We start from the raw sequence: 22,958 nt of genomic DNA, 5'->3' as shown, positions 1-22,958 counted from the left end.
TTTTGATAGCCGTTATCCTCCCCAACCAAGAGATTTCGGACTCCCCCCCCCCCCCTCCCCCCCCCCCAACGTACTAAATCCTGCTTGGCCTTCGCAAAAAGCAGTAGAATATTAGACATATAGAGATCTGCATATCTTGCTGTCAGGAACACCCCTAGATATTTCAAGGTCCGTGAAGCCCATTAGAAAAGGAAAAACTCCTTTCAAAACGTGTAATCATACCTGGTGGTTCTGAAATGAAGTATAGTTGATTTCGTTAAGTACATTTTAAAGCCCAAAACCTCATGGAATCGTTCCAATAATGAGACAAGATGTGGTAAGGAACAAGTTACTTACCTGTAACTGTTCTCCAGCATGGGTCTGGCATGGAGTCACATGCTCATGAATATTCCCCGTCGTCAGGCTGGGAATCCTCGGTAAAGAAAAAATCAGTATCAGTTTCGTTTCTGATTCGTCTTTCGTAGTAGTAACCAATCACTGATCTCTGCGTCATACTGACCACAGCCAATGACTGCCCTCTACCTAAGCCCCGCCCTGGCAGCCATCTTCAGATTTGGTAGCACGTGAAGAGGCAGTATGACCAAGTGAAGAGCCGCAGAGGGATAGGCGGGAGGGTTTGCATGTGAATCCATACCAGACCCATGCTGGAGAACAACAGTTACAGGTAAGTAACTTGTTCCTTCTCCAGCATGGGGTCTGGCATGGATTCACATGCTCATGAATATAAGAATACATAGCAGTACACACATGCACAACCACGGGAGGTGGCAAAAGGCTCAACATTAAGCAATACAAAAACTCAACATTAAGCATCTCTTACCTCCTCACCAGGCTCACCTTAAGCGAACAGGTTTCCCAGCTCTGCTTGGCCAACCCTGGACTCCTCCCTGGAATCCCGATCGACGCAGTAGAATCTCGTGAAGGTGTGCGTCGACCTCCACGTAGCAGCCCTGCAGATGTCCAGCAGGGGCACACCAGATAAGAACGCCGTAGTAGCAGCAATCGCTCTGGGCGAATGTGCTCTCGGACGGCCTGGCAGCGGTCGGTTAGCCAACCGGTGGCAGTGCATGTTGCAGCCGGAGAGCCAACTGGAAATAGAAGACTTCGAGAGAGCCTTCCCTTGATTCACAGGTCCAAAGTTCACGAACAGCTGTGATGTCCTCCGGAAACTCTTCGTGCGGTCCAAGTAGAACTTCAGCGCTCTAGCCACATCCAGCGAGTGCAAAGTCCTCTCTTGGCCGGCGACGAAGGAGACGGGAAGAAAACACCAAGGGCTCGTTAAGATGGAAGTCCGACGGCACCTTGGACATAAAGGAGGGGTGCGTCCTAAGCACCACCCTCGAGGCATGGAAAGTCAAGTACGGTGCTTTGCAGGATAGGGCCTGGATCTCTCCCACTCGTCGTGCGGAGGTAATGGCCACCAGGAATGCAGTCTTCCACGACACAAACTTCATCGGTGCGTAGTGCATCGGCTCGAACGGGGGCCCCATGAGCCTGGTCAACACCACGTTAAGTTCCCACACCGGGGCCGGGGCCTTCACCGGCGGGAACGACCGGAACAGTCCTTTCATAAACTCTTACCGGTCGATGGGACCACAGGGACGTCCGTCCTGTGGTTCTGGTATATCTGGAGATCGCTGCCAGATGAATCTTAATGGAGGCATGGGCTAGCCCAGCCTTTGCCAGCGATAGCAGGTACAGCAGCACTTGAGGGGCCGTAATCTGTAGGGGGTCGATGTTCTGTGCTCGGCACCAGATAGAGAACCTCTTCCACTTATGACCGTAGCATTTGAGAGTCGAGGACGCCCTGGCCTTTGCAAGAACCTCTCTGCAATCGGCCGGAATATCGTAGCCTCCAAACTCTAGCGATGCAGGAGCCAAGCCTGCAGGTTCAGCGACGCCAGGTCGTGGTCGAAGATGGCGCCTCCTTCTCTGGAGAGAAGGTCCGCGCCCGCCGACAGCTTGATGGGAGGGGACGTTGACAAGTCCAGAAGGTCCGGGAACCAGATCTGCCTCGGCCACACCGGTGCGACGAGGATCATCCTGCACCGGGACCTCTTGAGCTGGCTGATGAGTCGAAGCAGCAACGGCAACGGAGGGAACGCATACAGGTTAGGCCGTCCCAGGGAACGAGAACGCATCGCCCATGTTTCTCGGCTGGGGAAACCTGCTGGCGAACCTCTTGCACTTCGAGTTCGTCGCTGTTGCGAACAGGTCGATTTGGGGTTTGCCCCATCGTCGGAAGAGTTGATCCACCTGATCCTGGCGCAGTTCCCACTCGTGACACGCGCGCAGCTCCCTGCTGAGCGAGTCGGCGATGGTGTTGCTTTCTCCTGCCAGGTGGAAGGGAACCAGGAACATCCCCTGGGCGACCGCCCAGTGCCACAGATCCTGTGCCTCCTTGGATAGGGCTGGGGATCTGGTGCCTCCCTGCTTCCGTATGTAAAACATTGTCGTGGTGTTGTCCGTGAAGATCCGAACCACCTTGCACTTGAGCGACGGGAGGAACGATTTGAGAGCCCAGAAAACGGCTCGGAGTTCCAGGACGTTGATGTGCAAGAGCCTCTCCTCAGGAAGCCAGAGGCCTCTTGCGTGGAGATCTCCGGTGTGGGCGCCCCAACCTTCCAGGGAGGCGTCCGTCATCACCGTCTCCTGGTACGCCGGCGTCTGAAAGTCCTTGCTCACCGTGAGGTGCGCTCGAACGCCCCACCACTGAATCGCCAGCCGGAACACCTCTTTGAGGGGGAACCTGTCTTCGAAGGTGCCCGTCGCCTGCATCCAACGTCTGCAGGCGCTGCACTTTGCCTAGAATGGTCTTCGTCCGTTCTTCCGACGGGGCCGCCAGGCTGCTCACTGCATCGAGCTTCGCTCCCAGAAACAGGGCCACCTGCGACGGCACCAGGTGGGACTTTGGGTAGTTTATGGTGAATCCCAGGTCTGTGAGTAGCTGGACGGTCCTCGCAGTTTGACGGCGAGTTCCCTCGTCCTTGAGCAGATGAGCCAGTCGTCCAGGTAGGTGTAGACGTGAATCCCCTGCAGGCGCAGTCGCTCTACCACTGGTGCTAGTCACTTGTTAAAGACCGTGGGGGCCGACTTCAATCCGAACGGCAGTGCTCTGAATTGGTAGTGGCGTCCCTGGACGACGAACCTGAGGAACTTTCGGTGACTTTTGAGGATGGGAACGTGGAAGTATGCATCCTCCAGGTCCAACGACGATAGAAAGTCGCCTTCCTCCAGCTGTCCAAGTACGTGCTGGAGGGTGCCCATCCTGAACTTTTGTGATCTGATGTATTTGTTCAAACGACGAAGGTCCAGGATGGGGCACCAGCCGCCTGTCTTCTTCCTGACGAGGAAGTACATTGAGTACACCCCGAAGCCCTGGAGCCTCTTCGGGACAAGCTCGATGGCGCCTTTCCTGAGCATCGCCCGTACTTCCAACAGCAGTTGCGGGACGTGATTTTCCTTCCTGGCCACAGGTGGAACATGAGGGCACTTCTTCAGGAATTCGATAGAGTGTCCTCTTGCCAGGGTATCCAGCACCCAACGGTCAGTGGAGATGGACTTCCACACGCCGACGAAATTCGTCAGCCGGCCTCCCACCGGGGGCTTCGGTGCGGGCCCGAGACCACGGCCGGTTCAGTCCTGCTTGGAAGTGGTGGCCTTGCCGCCCTGGCCACCTTGCCGACGGCGGCGAGGCGCTCCCTGCTTGCCGCGACCCCTGTAGGCCTCGTGAGACGAGGAGCGTGCCGCCTGGCGGTAGGACGAGCCACCGCTGGATCCCTTGGATGCACCCTGTCTGCCTCCGGAGCTCCGAAAGGGCTGTCGTTGCTGAAGGGCTCGTAGGGCGCGGGCCGTCTCTGTGTCCATTTTTATGGCTTGGAGGGATTCGTCCACCGCCTTCCCGAACAAGTTGCTGCCGTCGAACGGCATGTCCAACACCCTGGTTTGGACGTCCTGACGGAAGTCGGTCGCCCGGAGCCAACCTCGTCGTCGTAGGCAAACACCGTTGCCCAGCTGGCGGAACCCGGTATCGCCAATATCGGTTGCCACCGTTATGGCGTGGTCCGACGCCACCTCGCACTCTTGCAGTATTTCCAGGGCCTCGGACCTCTTGTCGTCCGGCAGGAAGTCCAATATGGGGGCCAGCTTAAACCAGAGCTCCCTGTCGTAACGGGCCACGATCGCCAGGGCGTTGGCCGCTTTGATCGTCGTCGCCGCCAACGAAATGACCCGCCGCCCCATGGCGTCCAACTTCTTTCCCTCGCCGTCCGGCGGGGAATTCGACGTCGAGGCTCCTGACCCCGCCGCTTTCTTCTTCGCCGCCGAGACGACCGAGTCTGGCGTTGGCTGGGCCCTAAGGCACAGGGGAGCCGTTTCGGGGACCCGGTACTTCTTCTAGTACCGGTCCCGTTTGGCTGGTGCCGTGCAGGGGTTTTTGAGAACCAACAGGTCCTCCTCCCAGATGTCATCGATTAGAGGCACCGCGATGACAGTCTTCCTCTTGGCCTCCCGGCGCTGATAGAGGAAACCTTCCTTTTTCTGCTCCTCTGGGCAGAGCTGGAACAATTCGGACGCCCTGGCGATCATGGCGTGGAATGAGCCAATATCGTCGGGCGGCGAGGCCCGTGAGACGGGAGACCCGTTCCGTCGTCGTCGCCCTCAGAACCAGTCGTTGAGCCCAACGCACCGTCATCTCCCGACTCATGGGAGGATGAGGAGGGAACTGTAGGCCTCACGGGGGCGAGCGGAGGAGAGGGTTGGGTCCTCTGTCGTTTGTTCTGAGGACTTCCCGACGGGCCAGGTTGCGGGTCCTCCGGCCTGGGCCGAGGGAATCTCGCCGTGGGAATCTCGTCCTTATCTCAGAGCATAAGGACTGGATCGCAGACAAAATGGCCGCTGAGCCATCCTGAGGCCTAGGTTCCGGGTGCGCCGGAATGGAAGGCTGCTCTTCCTCGCCGTCTTCCTCGGTTATCTCCCGAGGATCTTCCTTACGGGATCGAACCTTCTCGAATTGGACTTCGAGGTTCCTCACGGCCTCGGTCAGTTCCTCCTCCGAGGCTGACTCCGAGCTCAAGGAGGCTACCGTGTCCCCCCCCTCGCTTCTTCCATCATGGCGGCCACGACGATGGGCTGAAAAGAGGATTCCCTCCTTGGCGGCAGGGAAACTCTAGTCCCGGAGGCAGTCTCCGCTGGCGGGGTCTCTGCCGGCTTGGCCAGAGTCGCCGCGATTGCCTCGATAGAGGCCTTTGCCTGCTGGGAGGGGCCTTCACCACCTTAGGTGCGTCCCGGGCCTTCTCCTTCGGGGAGGGGCGACGCCTCGCTCCCCTTCTTCCGAGATCGGACGGTGCTTCTCCCGAAGCTTACCCGAGGTCTCGGACTTCCTCTTCCTCGAACCGGAGCGCTGGCTCGTGGTTGACAGTGCCGGGGAAGGTGCGCCCTGTCTGGCGACCGAAGAGCCCGACCTTTCGGCGCTCCCGGAGCCAGCGGACTCGCAGGGCTTGGCCTGGTGTTGGGCCCCCGTCGCCGGGGCCCCCGCACAGGACTTAGAAGCCCGCTCGGACCCTTTCTTCTTCTCACCCGTTGAGCCCTTCTCCAACCAGCTGGCGAGACGGGATCGACTGTCCCTCATGGTCCGCTCCGAAAAGTTCTTGCAGAACTGGCAGTCCTTCTCTACATGAGTCTTGTCCCCATGAAGACAGTAGAGGCATCGCAAATGTTTGTCTTCCTTTAACACATTCTGCAGCCAGCATCCAGGGCAGCTGCGAAACAGCTTGGGTCCGGGCGACGAACTCGCATCCTGGGCCATCTCGAAGTAGGCCGCGAATCTTCTGGAATCCTCCGAGAAATTGATTCGACGAAATCTTCACCCTTGAGGGGCGTAGGAAAATCCCACAACGGGTAGCCGTTAACGGGAGTAGAAACGGTGGAGCTTGAGGCTCGATTAACCGAAAAAAAAGTGAAAATTCACCTGAAAAAGCGCGAAACACGCAGTAAAAGCTCGAGAGCTAAGCACGAGGACTCCCAACACTTGAACGTGCGGTAAAAATCTGAAGATGGCTGCCAGAGGCGGGGCTTAGGTAGAGGGCAGTCATTGGCTGTGGTCAGTATGACGCAGAGATCAGTGATTGGTTACTACTACGAAAGACAGATCAGAAACGAAACTGATACTGATTTTTTCTTTACCGAGGATTCCCAGCCTGACGACGGGGAATATTCATGAGCATGTGAATCCATGCCAGACCCCATGCTGGAGAACGTGGTTTTGGAATCTTCTTGTGTCTAACACCTTAGAATACATTCGAGAGTCGCAATTGAGGATTGCGATTGGTCAAAAGGATGAGCACAGGGTGGGGTCTTTATCCGGTTTAGCAAGCAGAGTCAAAGTCGATTCCCCCATTGAAGGTGTAACCAAACCCATCTCACCAAAGCCGTCAGGGCCTGGTGCTTATTGCCCAGGAGGGATCGAATGGCGTATGTTCTGCTGTAACTTGGGGAAGTTGGGCTTCTCGAATGGACGAATCTTGTAGTGGGCTAGCGGATGGGTCTGCTGCAAAGAGATCAGAATAGTTTTGAGATAGAATGCATTTTCTCAGATTCATTGGTGTGCAATTGCCCCTCATTGCATTTATTTATTTCACTTATTTATTCTTTTCTCTCCTCTGTTCCGCACTTTCCATTACTCCCACTTCCACGCACTTTCCCCCTTTCCCTTATCCATTCACTTGCACATTATTAATGTCACTGGGCCTAGTAAGATCGCTATTTTTGTCCTGCCCTGTTGCCCTCCCTTTGCTTGGTCGCACTCTGAAACACTTGTGTATGAGCACAATATAAATAAAATATCAAAAATATCCTGTAAAGCCCCCATAGCAGTGCTATTCCGCTGCACTTGGAGTTTATAGGCCAGCATCCGAGAAGCTTTATTGGACATACTAAAGTAGAAGTGCTTTGTCCAAAGCTATTTGTGTGAGATATCTCCCACCCACAGTGCCTTCAACTCAATCCTGGCTACTTGAAGTTGCCTAGTCTCTCTTGTATTGGGATTCCCATTTGACTACCCTCTCTTCAGCCAGACTCTTTGGGTGGACAATATCTTTTCTTGGCTGAAGCTATGCGAATCAGTTCCTCCTTTAAAGTGGGTTTGTGAACCTCCCACGCCCCTGAGATGGACACTTCTGTGAGATTCTCCTGAAAATATGTCATCCTTTCCCCAATTTCAGAGCATACAGCCGGTTCTGTTAATAGCAAATCATTCAACCTCCATCCCATGGACTTTCAGCCTCCCAGACCATAACCATCGAAGTGTATTGTAACGGGGGAGTGATCTGAAACCAGTGCTACCTCTATAGTGGCTGATGAGATCCCCTGTAAAAAAGATTGAGATACCAAAAAATAGTAAATTTGCTGGGGATGTGGTTCCGCCACACATCAATCAAACTCAAATCGACTACAGCCTGTTTGAGCGGGGCTGCCCTCGTCATCTCAGTAGAAGTCTCAGAGCTAGACCTATCCATGCTGCCATCTAGCACAAGGTTAAAATCCCCGCCAATTAGGAGTTCCCCTTGTTGAAATTGTGCGATTCGGGGAAACAATTGGGTACAAAACTGATCCTGCTGTTGATTGGTGCCATATACTGACATCACTGTGAAAATTCTACCTGCTATGCGCAAAATTACCCCTATATATCTGCCCTGGGCATCTATCACCACCCTCACTTGCTGAAAATGTAGAGTTTAAACTATTAAGATGGCTACTCCCGCTTTCTTGGTGGAAGAGGCAAAATATTGATGTGGAAACCAACGTAATCTCGTCTCGTCTTGCTGCAAGAGGTGAGTCTCCTGGGGCAAGGCAGTGTCTTCCTTTAATTTCTATTAATTTGGAGAGAACACTTTTCCTTTTCCTCGGGGAGTTTAGCCCCATGGCATTTATGGAGACAAATTTCATATCAGCCATCGTGGTAGCCTAGGTAGGTTTCAAGCTCAGGTTGCAATCTGGGTCGCCACCCTAAATGCTCCCCCTTAGATAAGAACCATATAACAGAACAGTTCCGCAATACCTCCCTTTCTCCGGGGGATATCTTACAATGTTCCCCTTCTCAGATGTATCACACCTCATAACTGCACTGGATGTGTAGCAAAACAAAAAATCAAAATAACCCTATGTGGGGTAAACATCAAGCAATCTGCTTGAAAAGGGGGCATGTACTCCTAACGCCCTATATACGTATGAATAATTGCTATTTAAACAACTTGCAGCAGCATCCACGGTCATTGTCGCTGGCACCTAGCTACTTAACATCATAGTCCTAGAGTGTTCAACAGCTCATGTTCATCATAGGGATCCTCCGCGATACAAAATTGACTTAGACCACCCACCTCGCTGCTCAGACTGGAGCCTCTGTGTCCTCGCTCTTTTCCCTTTTGTCCACAGAGGGCCTTCTACGTTCTCTGTGTCTGCTCTTCCTCGACTCTGATTGTGACCATTGGGCTGATGAGGTCTCAGCAGCACTTCATCCGGCAAGTGTATTTCTGCTTCAGGGTCCTTCAGGGTTTCCACCGCTGCTCAGAGGAATGTAAATTGGTACTGTGTTCCGTCCATCTGGAACATGATTCAGAATGGGTAGCCCCACTTATAATGGATCCCTTTATCTGAGAGCCAACCGGTCAGCGGTCTCATCAGTCTACGCCATTGACTTGCCCCCCTGGGAGAGGTCCTGAAACAGGTTTAGGGTTGATCCCTGGAACAGTAGTTTCCCCATCGATCTAGCCTTCTGGATGAGGTCTTTTGTCCTGAAAAAGTGAACACGCACCAGAACATCTGGAAGAAGATTTTGTCTCATCTGGAAATTGGAGAATACCCCTGAATGTGTACGGTCCAATGTGAGATGTGCTGCCTCATTTCCTAATGTTTCCCTCATCTCCTAATATTTCCTGGAACAAAGCTCAGACATTTTTCCAAGTCTTGGTCGTGGACGTCTTTCGGTAAATTTTTCCATCGGGAACGATTTTCAGCATCCTCCTGCTTTTCTTCTGCTGTGCGTCAGTAGGATTCCAAAGCTACCACTGTTCGTTCGAGCTGGTCATGTCGGTGTGTTTTTCACAGAAGGCAGATTCCAAGTCCTCTAGTTTGGTCTCATTCTGCTGTACAGTGCGAGGCAGTTCTTGAAAGGAGCTCTTCAAATCTTTCGGCATTGTTTTTTTTGCAAGAACTGAAATAGGTGCAAAATGTCACCTTTAGTGGCAGGCTAGGCTTCACCTTCTAATGCCGGTGGCAGCTCTGGCGCTGGCTTCGGATGTTGGAGCATGTCTCTAATAGAAGCCCCTGGTTTTTCTTTAGCTTTTCCTGACTTCATCCTGCCCCTATATACGAGTTCCCCCACCAAAGGACACGGGGAAGCACTGCCTGGGTGAGGTAGAGTAGAAGCATTTCCCAGCCGCTTTGTAGTTCCCATTATATAGTGGTAGGCAAATTTTGTATGCAGTACCCTCTGGGACCACTACACACAACTCTGACTACAGGTATAGGAAACCCAAACTATGGTATAAGCTTGTACTACACAGTTTTGGTAGCATGTTGAGCAGCCAGGCTTATCTCAAGAGGGGTCAATGTGAGCTGTAGTGGAGTTACAGAGATTTACAGTTACAGGTATTCAAATAAACTGTTACACTCAAGCTTTCTTGCATAAACAATTATTAATATATTTATCAGTCAGTTAGAATAAGCCTTTTTCAGAAGGGAGCAATATAATGGTAACACACAAATACACTTCAATACTGTACACTCTTAGTTTCTAAATCAGTAAAGACCCTTTTGGTATGGCCCACAGACACAATTTACACCCACAGGTGACTTCAATAACTAGGGTGCGGGGGACATTAATATCTTACTGTTGGCATTTAGAATACTTTTAGAAGTTGGTAAAAGGCAAAGATTATTAGAACAACAAGAGACCACAAATATTCTTAAGCAGGCAAATACTTTTGGATCCTCCAAGAAGAGTCATACAATTCAATAGGCTAAGCCAAAGTCAATGGGCAAAAGTCTTGTATAGGATGAAGCACTTCTGGTAAGTAAATGGAAAAGTCTTTGCACAAGTTCTTAGGAGTCTTTGATGAAAAGAAGAATCAAAAGTAGGGTCACAAGCTGATTAGGCTTGTGAGTTGTAGAAGTTGCAAGCACTCTACAGTAAGATGCAAGTTCCCTCAGACTTTTTAAAGTACCATAGAAATTAAGAAAAAGATACAGCCGATTACCTCTGTTGCTGTACAGCTCTGCAGATCTCGCTGTTCCTGGGCCTCAGTCGTGGGGAAAAGAGGGAGGACGTCGAAGGAATGCTGCAATTCACTGGGACGGTCAAAACTTGCAACCGGCAAACTTCACTTCCAGTGGCTGTTCAGTATTTCAGCTCCTTGCGTCTGCTGCAAATAGCAACACCGCGATTACTGGCTGTCTAGATGGACTTCCCTTGCTTCTGGGGTCCCGCACTCTGTTGAGGAGGCTAAGGCTCGGTCAGTCCTGCTTCTTGGGAGTCCGGAGGATCTTGCAAAAGCTCTAGGACAGCTTAAAAGCGACACACACAATCTGGTTTTACTCTCCCTGGCGATACGGTTTCCAGCAGCAACTATGTAGAAATTCAACCAGCTCCGAGATGGATGTCCAGGTGGCTTACTTAGGAGTTGATTGGTCGCACCAACTCAAGGGGAGAAGCTGTCCTTGCAGGGGCTTCTCTGTCGATGCAAACTTGGCGTTTCGGCACTGCAGCAGGGCTTCACCGGGAAAACCAACGGCCCAGGAGTTGCAGCAGGCGTCCACTTCAAGTTCTTCTTCAGTTCCTTCGTCCAGTGGTCGACTCTGCCTTCCAAGCCAAAAGACTTGCCTTTTATTGAGTTCTCTCCTATTCATTCCAATCTAGCTGTAAGTCACCCAGCAGGGTGGCTCTCCTTGCTGGACAGTCAGCCAGACAATCATCGCAGAGTGCATTTGGGTCTCCTAGAAGACTAAGCACAAGGAGTTTCAGGCACCTCCCTCTCTTCCTGCCTACCCCAGACACTCTGGAGCCAGAGGTGGGTTTCACTGGTGAATCCCACCAAAGGCGAAATGAACAAAGAGACCAAACCTGGTTTGGCGCGCAGAGCAAATCGAAAGAAGGACCTTTCCACAAAGAAATGGCGAAAAAAGAAGACCGGGGTCCATATTGACAAAGATGGCTCTCGTGGTGCTTTACTGTAGCTACGAAGGCAACCACGATAAAGGCACACCATGGTAGTTCAAATGAAACCACTGCTACCAGCCATTCAGTGTGAAAAGGGTAACATAAAAAATGTTACATGAGAAACTAAACAAAAGGGGATACTAGGTAACCCCTGCAGCACTCTACTGTAAGGTAAGGTGTGCTGGGTCTAGAAAGTTACAATGGTAAGTGAAGTTAATTTCACTTTACTGCTCTTGGAAACAGTAGTTTATCCAAAAACTTTGGGAAATCTGAAAGACTTCCCTGTGCCACTGCACTGAAGGTGCTGTGTGACACAATGTAAAACATGATGCCTATGGAGTTTATCAGACTCCACAACCAAAAGAAACAGTGCATAAAATCATATTAAAATACATGAGAGAGTGGGGAAAAAAAGGGTCACACTCTCCAGGTTAAAAAAAAATCAAGTCCGCAAAATCCCGCAAAGTTGCTGGGGGTCTCTAAGGTGGAGAGAATTGGCACATTTCTGAAAATTCTCCCTAACATATAGTACCCGAGGACCTTCAACAGATAGGGGCTCTTTAAGCAACTTAGTGTGCGCCTCAGGCTCCCACTGGGCAACCTTCAACGCAGTTTATCCACAAAAGACGGGGCATGGCACAAACAGTTTTGCCAATGCTTCAAATTAAGCTTTCCCTAATTACCTTTATTGTTAGTCAGAGTTCACCAAAGTGTCCGAGCAGCCAGGCACACCACTCCCCTGGGCATATTTGGATCGATGGAAGGACAATGCTGCTACTATCCGGGGTGCTGCAGTCTACTCACGGGCAATTAAGATGTTGCTGTTCACTCTGGTTCCCTCAAGGGTGGTCTGTAGACATTTTCTATGCCACTGATGTCGGTATCCCAGGCCACTGTGCCATTTATGCCTCTCGTGTTATCCCAGTGGCCCGGTTGCAGCACACGGCATCAGGACAGCCCCGCAGCATAAAAGAGGGATGAGAAATGGGAGGCGTCTTTGCCTCACATCGCTCTGCAATGCTAAATGGGTACTGTGCACCCAAGGAACCTGCTACTTTCACACGGGTCTAAATAGCCCCGGTTCGTTCCTGGGCTTCCTACTCCACTGCTCACTAGGTGGCTAGACCCTCCCCTATATCTGGGCGCTCCTCAGTCGCTTCCGTGTCCGTTCAGGCTCACAGCTCTGTCCCTCATTTGAAAACCCTCGGCTCTCCGCTTCCACCGCCGCACTGTATTGTGGACGCCATCTTGTTTTGTTACAGCAGGCTCAGCCGCCGCACAGGTCGGGACAAGAATCTAGGACATACGCAGTTCCACAGTGCTAGCAGGGTTAGCATATCACGGGCGGCATCTTCCGACGCCGGAATCCGTCTAGTGTTGCCTCAGATGGAGGTGCTGAACGCTGCTGCAGGATTAGACCTCCATTAGCCTCAAGACAGGCCACGCCCCTCTCAATTACAGTAGGCTTAAAGAGACATTGATTGGGACAATACATTTCTGAGCAAACTCTCCCTCTGAGCTGTGGCAGGAATCTCACACAACGCACTGTAGTAAAAAAGTGATGCATAGTTCTATATTTTAATTCACTGCAACTCCAAACCTCTGTGGTCTGAGCCAAAAGCAGCCTGAAACCATTCCTATGCAGCCCCAAACATTTAAAATTAATGGAGACAAACTCCTGTTGAAAGACAAGCATTGTGTGGCACAGACCATGCTGTAAACAGATAATGACCACATATTGTGTTGCACACTTCTTGCACAGGGCAGATACAGAAATACATTGCCCCAACTCACTTGAGTCAATTATTTACAAAGTGAGACTTAGGCAGTCCTCCTGCTGCCTAGCTGTTGTGGCATCCTTTTGCACTGGAGAGAATGGCAGTTGTGATAGAAAATATAAGCCATCACCGATGAGGCAGCCTGTCGAGTATTTTCCTCCCCCACCTAGAGAAAGTCAAATGGGCTGAAGCCTAAGTAAGGCAGCAGCCTTTGGGTAGCCAGGTCAGATAGGCAAGCCTAATCTTGGAGACACACTCATCCTTGGCTCTTCTTTTAAACATGTATTCTGCAGTGATGTGCTGCACTGGGCAGTGCATAAACACAGACAGAAAATGTGGGATAAATTGACCCACTCAACAGTATTTCCCCCACATCACCAAGCTGCATTTGCACAGAAACCGCAAAACGGCTGTGCTGGCTCCTATGCGCACCAGGACCTCAAAACTGCGCTTTTTGCAGCAACAAAAAGATGGCTGCACCTTCTTGCAAGGCACACAGGGGCAGGATGGAACAAGGGGACACAATAAGGGAGCGTGCCAGTGTGTTCTTACCTGTACAAAAGAAATGGAGTGAAAAGGCAGCACTACTTTGCTGAAAGCTCAAGACCTCCATTATAAAGGAAACTTTTCACCTTTAAAATAATGCTGCTGACGCTATTTCCATCTGTTCTCCCTTAAATCACTGTGATTAACAAGGCCCTGCCATGCCCAGTATCTCATTGTGCCTCAGAAAATCCAGGCATGATTTCTGAATGACATGCCCTGTCAAACCAACTCAGAGAAATACACAAGGAACACCTCTTTTACTCGCACAGGAAAACGCGTAGTTCAAAAGAGACTCCAGCTATCTGAGCCACGTCATTTTCAACGCATCTGTGCTTCATATAAGCTACTGTCTAGAAGAAAAAAACTATGGCTGTGAGGCAAAATTGGGAAGATGGCAAAATCGAATTTGAAAGGAAATGCTAGCAGTTTTCAACACATTTGCAAAAGCCCATGTTTACACAACTAAAGGAGAAAAATGCCCATTTAAAGTAAAGTCTTGAATGAAAGCCTGCTTATTTAGCAATGTGAAGGGGTTTTGTTGCTGGTGAAAATACATACATGGGCTATTGTATTCCACAGGTTTGTTTTAATTCAGGACCAAATATCAGAAAATAAAAGGTTTAAACCGGCTGGGCTGGATTTGCAAGCTGTCAAAAACAGGTTATTCCGGTTGGCAGAGTTAAAGCTTCCCCCTAGGAAGGGAGCCACACCATAAACTTACAGGACACGAAAGTGATAATTGCTAGCTTGAAAAACCTTGTATGGACCAGGACAAAGAAAGTTCATATGCTCGTCAGACATTCGTCTGTGCTCCAGGCTGGGACAATAGAAGTCCTGGGGCACTAACCTGTGACGTGAACTGGGCCATAAAACCTTCAATCAAACTGGTAACCCCCACCCCACAGTTGATGGCAACTGAAAAAGAAAAAAAAAATGGGGCCAGTGACAGACAAAGTACTGTCATTTGCTTCCAAAGGCTATTTTATAAATACACTTTAAAGACTTTATCTCTGCAGCAAGAATTAGGAAAAATTTGAAAATGTTATAATTCAAATATAATTTTATGGGCTTTCATTGAAGACATGGTAGAATTCACTGACACTTTGGGGACAGAAATGGCAAAGTATTGCGGATTACAAGAAAAGCATCCATATTGCAAATGCAAATGTTTGTACATACATCCCTTATGATCATCCACACCCATGTATAAAGTTATGGAATTTTAGGCCGAATATTTCACACTGAAAAGGACCAAAAAAGTATAAAAGGACAAAACAATGTCTCACAGATTGCAGGCTTGGACAGCAGTGCTCTACACAAAATATGTAACCTGATAATGTCATTTATTAAGGTACCACAACTGTACAAATATGTAAATTCTGGTATGACCGATTTTTGGCAAAAGGTCTGTGGGAAGTCTTTTTATATCATAAAATGCAACCCATGAACTGAGTCACATCCCAGGAGAGGTAACCAACATTGATTGTCCAATCCAGTTGTCTAGAGGCAGGCTTAGCTAAGCCGGCCTAGCAAAATAGTCTATGATGTCACTATGCATTAGAAATAAGAGTCCCTGACAAGACTCCAGACACGCACTCTTCCTGACGTTCCTGCTCTGCGTTACTGTTCCATCTATCCATATTCCAGATCCCAAATACAAGGCCAAAGCATTGCTGACCCTACTCCAGGGACCACTGCAAAACCCAAGCAGTGCTGATCCTAGTCCCAGCAAGGCCTCAATTCTGAAATCCCACCAAAATTCCCAAATAACCAAAGGAGAAAGCTGTGGTGTTTTTTGGAAGCATCCTGATTCTCCTAACTGCATACCCGCTGCAATCCTGCCATCCATCTGATCTTTAGTACCCAGTGACCAGAATTGGCAGTCCAGAAGTGCCATCCGGTGACCAGAACTGCCCATCTGTTTGCCAGGCGCGCTGCCGTGTAGTGACCAGAATCGCGGACGGTCCAAAAATCCCAAAACTAAAAAGTGGACTGCGAGTATAATCGCCACCCCATAGAAACCCATAGCATATATTGTCTTTGTACTTATCCCACTCTCTAAGTCATCCTATCCTTATCCTGATCCTGATAACTTGTTAAAACTGTCAGAATGATCCCTGCAACCTCGTTCTTGATTTCTAGTGCTAGCGCCATCTCTTTAGTAATTTTGTCTTGTGTAAATCCTAACCCATTAGTCATATTTCAAGTGATCGGACTAGTTTCGGCCAGGGTTGGTCGCTGGGGTGACGGGGTTGAAGTCGCGAATCAACCCTGGCTCTTACTGTGTCCATCTTTGGTGGCCTAGCCTGAACACTCTAGTGTAAAGTAAAACTGTTCTCGTCACAACTGATTTCCTTTTCTATTTCATAGCTCCATTGTACTCAAAGCGCGCCTTTTTATATCTTGCATAACTCTAATTTTACTCGAAATCGGTGTATTTCACCCGTTTATATTAAAAACCGTTTGGGTAATTTCATGCGGGAATTGCAAAATTGCAATTTTCCAACATGTTCTTTCGCTGCAATCTGTTTTAAACTTTCCACTCATTTTCGAACTTTATGGTTTTGGTAATCCATTCTTTGTGATTGTTAGTGTTTTTGCATTGTTGCTTTAGTGAGGAATTATATTTGCTTCAAGGTTTTTAAAACACACAATTTTTATTTGTCTATTTTCCGAGTGTCATTTCATAACATTTCTAGGGGTTTAAAATCTGCTTTTCTCTCTTATTTGGGGAGGGATAGTCAGATTCGATTTCCTGTTTCTTATTCCCGATTACCTGCTGCTTCTGTTTATCCACTCAAAATTAATTATTTGTGAGCTGAGGTAGCATTGCAGGAGGAAATTCTAACTTGGGTGCTATCTTACCTAAATGAAAAAGTGCTCCTATTCTGCTGTGGTGTGTATATGTTCCACTAGAAGGTTAAACCCTGTGCATTGCACACATTCTCTTTGTAATTATGACCCTATTGGTGATTGCAGCCCCATATTAAAAAGAGTGATTTCTTTTGAATTTTAAAACAAATAAATATTGTATTTTACCAACCAGCCTGGTTCATGGTCCATTGTGACCCGGGGTATTTGAAAAGGGGGTGTAATATGAGTGGTGTACCATCTCAATATTCAATCCATTTAATATAAAAAGATCAGCATTTCAGTTGTGCGCTGCATACTAGGCCGAGACCAAGGTGTGTGTCGCCTGATTGAAATCCTTAACAAAAATTAACTCAAAACTATTGAATGCAGAAAGGGGTGGTCTGGTGCGACTATTCAAACAAGTGGTCAGTGCATTCTAGTAGATTGCATGTCGTTGCACCCTGCTCCTTTTCTGCATACTAACCTCTTTGGGGATGTGAATTTGCAAGTGTGCATATGCAGTGATCTCTGACTCCGACACATACAGATTATCCACAGTAACACAAACAGTGTTTGTGTGTGTCTGTGGGCTTGGATATTAAGGATAAATATTCCCTCTGCTGATACCTAATCCGTCCATTCATCACCAATCCTATTCATAATCCTTCAACTATTTTCACCCAGTAAAAGTCTCCCACGTATGTGCTTTTCAGGTGAAATCTACTATATCTCATACCTGAAGTATGTGCCTCTGTGTCCCTCACATCTCTGCCTGTATGCAGCCCCATTTCCTTCTTGACCCTCTCCTCACCAACCTGGTCAGGTGGCATGTGTGGGAAGCAGAAGCGAGGAGCAAATACTACTCTTCCTAATACTCCTCTACCCACCACATTCCAGTCCTCCATCGCCTAAACTGGGGTGAACAGAAAGTACAGACAAGTCACCAGGAACATCCCCATTCCTATGTACAGTAACAGCTGGAAGTCTGGGCAACAGAAACCTGGAAGGGCACACATTATCCTAGGGACATAGAAGCCTTCTTACACACACTCGCACCAAACCCCCTACACAACTTGCATGTGTTGCTCCTCTGTAACCAAACATTTAAAGCCAGAACTCACGAGTAGAGCATGTCTTTATGAAGCATGTCAATTTGTTGTAAGGCAGTTGGAGCCCCATGAAACATCTAATATGAACATTCATGGAGGAAATGAATATGGCATTGCATAAGTAAACTACGTTTTCAGTGAAAACACCCTCAATGGTCCTATAACAAAGCTTCATACACCACAATGTACAATTCATGACCTGACCATAAGCCAAGAAAACAAGGAGCGTTTGAAAAATATGTACTAAATGTCCAATTCCATAAACGCATAACAGGGACCAAAGCAATTTACCACATCCATATAATTCTGGCATAGTACTATTGAGGAAGGACAATTGACAATGAAAAAGTCAATACTGGAAGTCGTAAGGTCAAGCAGGGAAGAAGAAAAAAAAAAGAATGTAGAATACAAACCAAATTTTCATTCTAGATGTGCTTTTTCAAAAACTCCCACAAATGGAACTTTGCCATGCATTAATGGAATATACTCTGTGCTTAGGCATGCTCCTCACATGGTTAGTACCTCCAAGTTGAGGATACATTTTAGCGTACATGCGATGACCAAAACTGACCAGATTCCTACCTGCATGGCAAGTCTGGTGCGCTTTCAAACCTTGATGTGTCACAAAGCCATGCCCAAAATCTGAACTTGTAAGAGGCCGCTCCCTTGCATGAACCTTCCTGTACACCTCAAGATGACCATTCGAGCTGGTATTTTCCCCATAGTCTGTAAACTCTTGCAAACCCTCATGGCAAGTTTTGTAATCTGCTAACTCCCAAGTCCGATGGTTGCTCCCTATGGAGTCTTTGTAGAGAAAGAGTGATGCATCATTTGTCTTTCCCGTATAGATCACAGGATTAGCTGTCTCATAGCCACACTGGTTATAGGCACCTGCAATTGCTGTGTGGGACACTGTGTTCTGCTCAGTGGAAGCTATTTGGCTTTGAAACTCACTCCTACCATAGGATGTTTCATATAATGTAGGGCTTTCAGAATCATGCAGATTGTTTCGGTCCTCCACCAAGCGAGTTAAAATGTGTATGGATTCCCCAAACGTTACAGCTGCCATCTCTGTCAACTTCAGATCTTTCTTGGAATGCACCACTGCATCTTTTAAGACTTCCCCTGTCAGAATTTCAACAAGATTATCAGTATAAGTGTTAACAGAACAAATCCAATATACAAACTGGAATGTCGATAGAGGCAGTTTAATAATACAAAATGTGATTGGAAATATACTTCTGAAGCAGATCAAAAACATCTTACCACATTAGAAGTCAAGTAACTTACCTGCAATAACATTAAGGAATTCCATCAGCTCCCCCACCTCTCCTTAAATGTTCATCATTGTATGCACCTTCTTTTAGGCTGTGTAAGAGCACCCCAAGTAAAGGCACAGATATCTACAGCCAAGGGGAGTAAAAATCTGGTATGGTGGCGACAGCTTTTACTTTTTTATATAATTAGTTTTTGGGGGATTTCGTTTTCATCAATTTGCTTACACACTATGGGCTTTAATTAGGTCCCTTGTTTGCGTCCCTGCCTGAAAGCATACTTGTACATGTACGCCATGTAAGGTCTATCCCTGTAGCTGGTACTTCAATACTTCCCACCTTTTGTGGTCTTCGTAAGGAAGCTGGATAAGGGTCTAATCAAGTAATGTATCCACTGGCAAACCACAAAAACTCACTGCCAGGAATTGTACAGTCGAAACAGGGGCATACAACTTTGTTAATTATTCCCCCGATCGCAGGTTTATTAAGAACTGGAATGGATGAGGGGGAAGGCAAGTGTATGGCTACTTGAGCAGCCCCAGTTGTATCTCCCTGGCTTCACTGGAAAGGCCAAAAATGTGATTTCCCAAAAGTTGTTCTAACCTATTTGCAGTCACCATGCAGCAGCTATTCGAGGAGGGCTTTTGTCCAAAGTCTCAAACTCTGCATAAGCAATGAACAGTCTTGCTAAGGGCTATATCATATTTTGAAGGCAGCTCTTAGAATGGGAACACCTTCTTTAGTACTTGAATGACAAGATAATCTAACACCTCACACTCGTAGGCTCTGTTAAATCGATAAAGTAATTTTAATTAACAGACTAAGGAAACATTCTTGTCCAATGGCAAAATGTGCCCCGGTCTTTTCTTTCTGGTGGGAAAGAAGAATTATTAGCACTCGGCTTTCTGGCTTCAGCCAAGCACAGTATGCAGATCACGTGATTTCTCCTTTGATCCAAGGCCATGATCTTGGAACTGCAGCAAACACCTTCCTACTCACCCTCTACATTGTACCTTTTTCACTTCTATACTCATCATCATATTCCTTGGCGCGAGTACATGCCCACTTGTAGCCACTGCTGTGTCCTATCTTGCAGCCAGTAACCTCTTGTGAAGAGAAGGACTTGACAAGGCTACTGGCATATTTTCCGGGCCATGCCATTTCATCGACTGCCACTTACACAGAGCACACTGTGCTTATCCCCAGCTGCTACACTGTAATCTCTCTCCATGACCCTTTCCTTTGGTGAGTGTTAGGTAACATTTTAACGTTGGCGCTAAATCCCCCTCATCCCCACTTGTGAGACTCCCAGAACTTTTTGCTGGACTGGGGGATTATTTTTCCATATACATCAGTGAGTGGGAACCTTTTTCCACACTCGCAGATTCTTTTACTCTTTTTATGGGTGTCATTTTTAAGACTCTCCATAGTGTCCTTTTAATTGCATCCTATTTGACAACTTTTGGCATATACAGCCTATTGTTGCTGGGTTGCCAATTGGGCTCCCCTTTTAATTTTCTCTGGCTAACTACATACAGTTCCCAAGGATAGAAATGATATGTTATCCTTGATGAGACCAGCTGTGAGAAACCTGAAGCTGTCTCCCTAGCTAGTCCCTGGGAATCTGTCATCCAGGTGGCCATGACATGGCCATCGCTATTGGATCCAGTTCTTTGGGGTGGACTAGTGAGAGAGGATCACCTCGATTGGGGGGAGGGTGCTTGTGGGGTGGGAGCCAGACGGGTAAGACGCAGTATTCCGTCCTACCACGAAGAACATTCTAAAACACTGCCCCCCCTTTTCCCACAAGAACACTTTCCGACAAGATTAATGACAATGGACTAACACCAGAGCCGTTTACCTTACATGTCCAAATACAAGAGTCAGGCAATTGAACAGAATTGCACACACCCGACATCCCTTTACCTTCCCCACAGGGATAGAAGGTGGAGCACAGGAGGAGCAAGGCAGACCGCACAACATGAGAGCTAACTCAGCACAGCAGTTCAAAAGGCGGAGAAAGACGGCGCAGACAGAGGGTGACCAGGCGAGAAGCAACCTTGCCCTTTCTAACCAAGTCCCCTGAAACCTCAGCAGAAAGTATAAGACTGCAAACAACAGCCATCATGTGTTGCAGCAGATTTCTACGGTACGCGAGACGCTCCTCCGCTGATAACCAAGCCAAGGAAGGACACTGGTCTCGGAGGCAACTACCTTGACTCCCAGGATAGAGAAAGGCAAACGGTTCACCACAGCCGGTGAGTCGAGGGGAGAATCGATGAGAAACCAAACTGTGTTGAACGAAAAGTAGCCAACGGCTAATTTGAATGTTGAAAGAATTAAAGGTACGATTGAGGAAGGAGGGGGAAAAATCCAGAAACAGAGGAGGCCAGCACCACTTGGGTGCTCAAGCAGGAATCTCTAGGCGATTACCCAAGGGTAGACACCACTACCGTAACCAGAAGACCTTGGGAAGAGGCAAAAAGAGGTCAACGTGGTCATACACAAGTGTTTCGCGCTCTGAAACACTTGTGTACGAGCGCGATATAAATAAAATATTTCATTTAATTTCATACAGGTGTCTTGTAAAATCCTCTGTACCGTTGAGTCTTTGACGGGCAGATGATTGAGAAAGCTAAGGGAAGTGAATCCTGCATGGTGAACATTAAGACATGAACTGTATCTCGTAAAGATTAGCAAGAGTGAAGCTGGTGGAGAGTTGCTAATGATAGGGAGCAAAGTCTAAGGTCCCATGATAAACTGTCTATAACCATCGGCGAGAGTGAAACTGGCACAGTGAAGCAGACAACCAAAGGTCGGTGAGAGTGAACCCGGTAGAGGGAAACTGACAACCAAAATGTGGCGAGAGTGTACCCGGAAGAGGGAAACCAGTAACGAGGGGCAAAGCCCAAAAACGTGTATAAGAAGATTTTTGAAAGCAAGAAGTATTGCAAGACAAGGGGAAAGGAAGTGCAACCCCTCTACCCCCTTGTCATTTGGGATCCGAGCCCGGCCGAGAGAAATCCAGGGGTGAAAAACCATCACCCAAAATATCATTGAGAAAGGAACTGTTCAATTGATTGCTGGAATACGATATGTGAGGGGTCGGCGCCTGGAAGAGGGGGACCCAGTGGTGAAGCCATCACCCAACGTGAACTGTGGAAAGGAACTTTGTATTTGTTTGTTGGATTCATCAGGCCTCGAAGGCTAGAGACTTTGTAATGCAAAGAGACTTTACCATCGAAGAACCGGATCACTGAAACGGAAATGTCAGCTCATGCTGAGAAAGTTCAAGTGTGTGATGTGCTCCAAGGTCCCACTTTGTCCCGTGCTGAAAATGTGGGAAAGGAAGACCCCTGGAAATCACATCCGGACTTATTTGGAACACTTCTTTTCTTTATTGAAACACTATCCCACACCCTTTCTATAATTAAAATCAAAAAGAGAGAAACTCTTCTTCACATATTAGGCAGCGCCATTAATAAGTGGTCAACACGAGGTGAGTTTAAAGAAAATGTATATTTTTTTATGCCCTTTTGTGAGACACGTGTTTAGGCAGTTACTTTGCCTTTTTCAATCAAGGCTAGTAGATGTATCTTGTCTATCAAATTTTCAATTCGAGTGGTTGCAGTCACTTTCAAGGTGGGATTTAACGTGTTATTATGGCAGAGTCTCCATGCCTCGGCAACCGAGGCGAAAGTGACTGCAAACACTCGAATTGAAAATTTGATAGACAAGATACATCTACTAGCCCTGATTGAAAAAGGCAAAATAACTGCCGAAACACGTGTCTCACAAAAGGACATATACATAATATAAGTTTTCTTTAAACTCATCTCGTGCTGACCACTTATTGATGGCGCTGCCTACCATGTGAAGAAGGGTTCTCTCTTTTTGATTTTACAATACGGAGCAAGGGGTATTCTCCGTACCTTACAAGGCAGACAACATTGCTCAAGGCGCAGGACACCCATCAGTTGATATTTCAAGACCCCAATCTTGCTAATCCTTTCTATAATTAGTTGTAAGGATTTGGCAATAGGTTTTTCTTAGTATAGGTCATTTTATTTTGACAACGCCACTAAGACTGCCTTATTTTTCATTTGATCGTCGATGCTTGCTCCCATCTTAGATTTAGGTTTTAATTTAGGCGTTTTTCCACCCTGCAATCATTGTTAAACACCCT

General features: G+C 47.9%; 1 protein-coding gene across 5 annotated transcripts in view; it reads right to left on the bottom strand.

The window, feature by feature from the left end:
* The window catches only part of LOC138528612 (uncharacterized), a 1,266,637-nt gene that overhangs the window by 945,402 nt on the left and 298,277 nt on the right, over window positions 1-22,958 (bottom strand). For 4 of the 5 annotated variants that reach the window (XM_069640406.1, XM_069640404.1, XM_069640408.1 and 1 more), the window contains one exon: window positions 18,081-18,623. The exons of the other annotated variant lie outside the window; for it this stretch is intronic. In XM_069640406.1, coding sequence (XP_069496507.1) covers window positions 18,081-18,623 — 543 coding nt within the window. The remainder of the gene's footprint in view (window positions 1-18,080; window positions 18,624-22,958) is intronic. 5 annotated transcript variants of the gene reach the window in all.

Source organism: Ambystoma mexicanum, chromosome 7q (assembly GCF_040938575.1).
Source record: "Ambystoma mexicanum isolate Mex_15411 chromosome 7q, UKY_AmexF1_1, whole genome shotgun sequence".
Taxonomy (NCBI): Eukaryota; Metazoa; Chordata; class Amphibia; order Caudata; family Ambystomatidae; genus Ambystoma; species Ambystoma mexicanum.
Note: the sequence above shows the minus strand (reverse complement) of the source record. Positions and strands in the feature narration are given on the sequence as shown.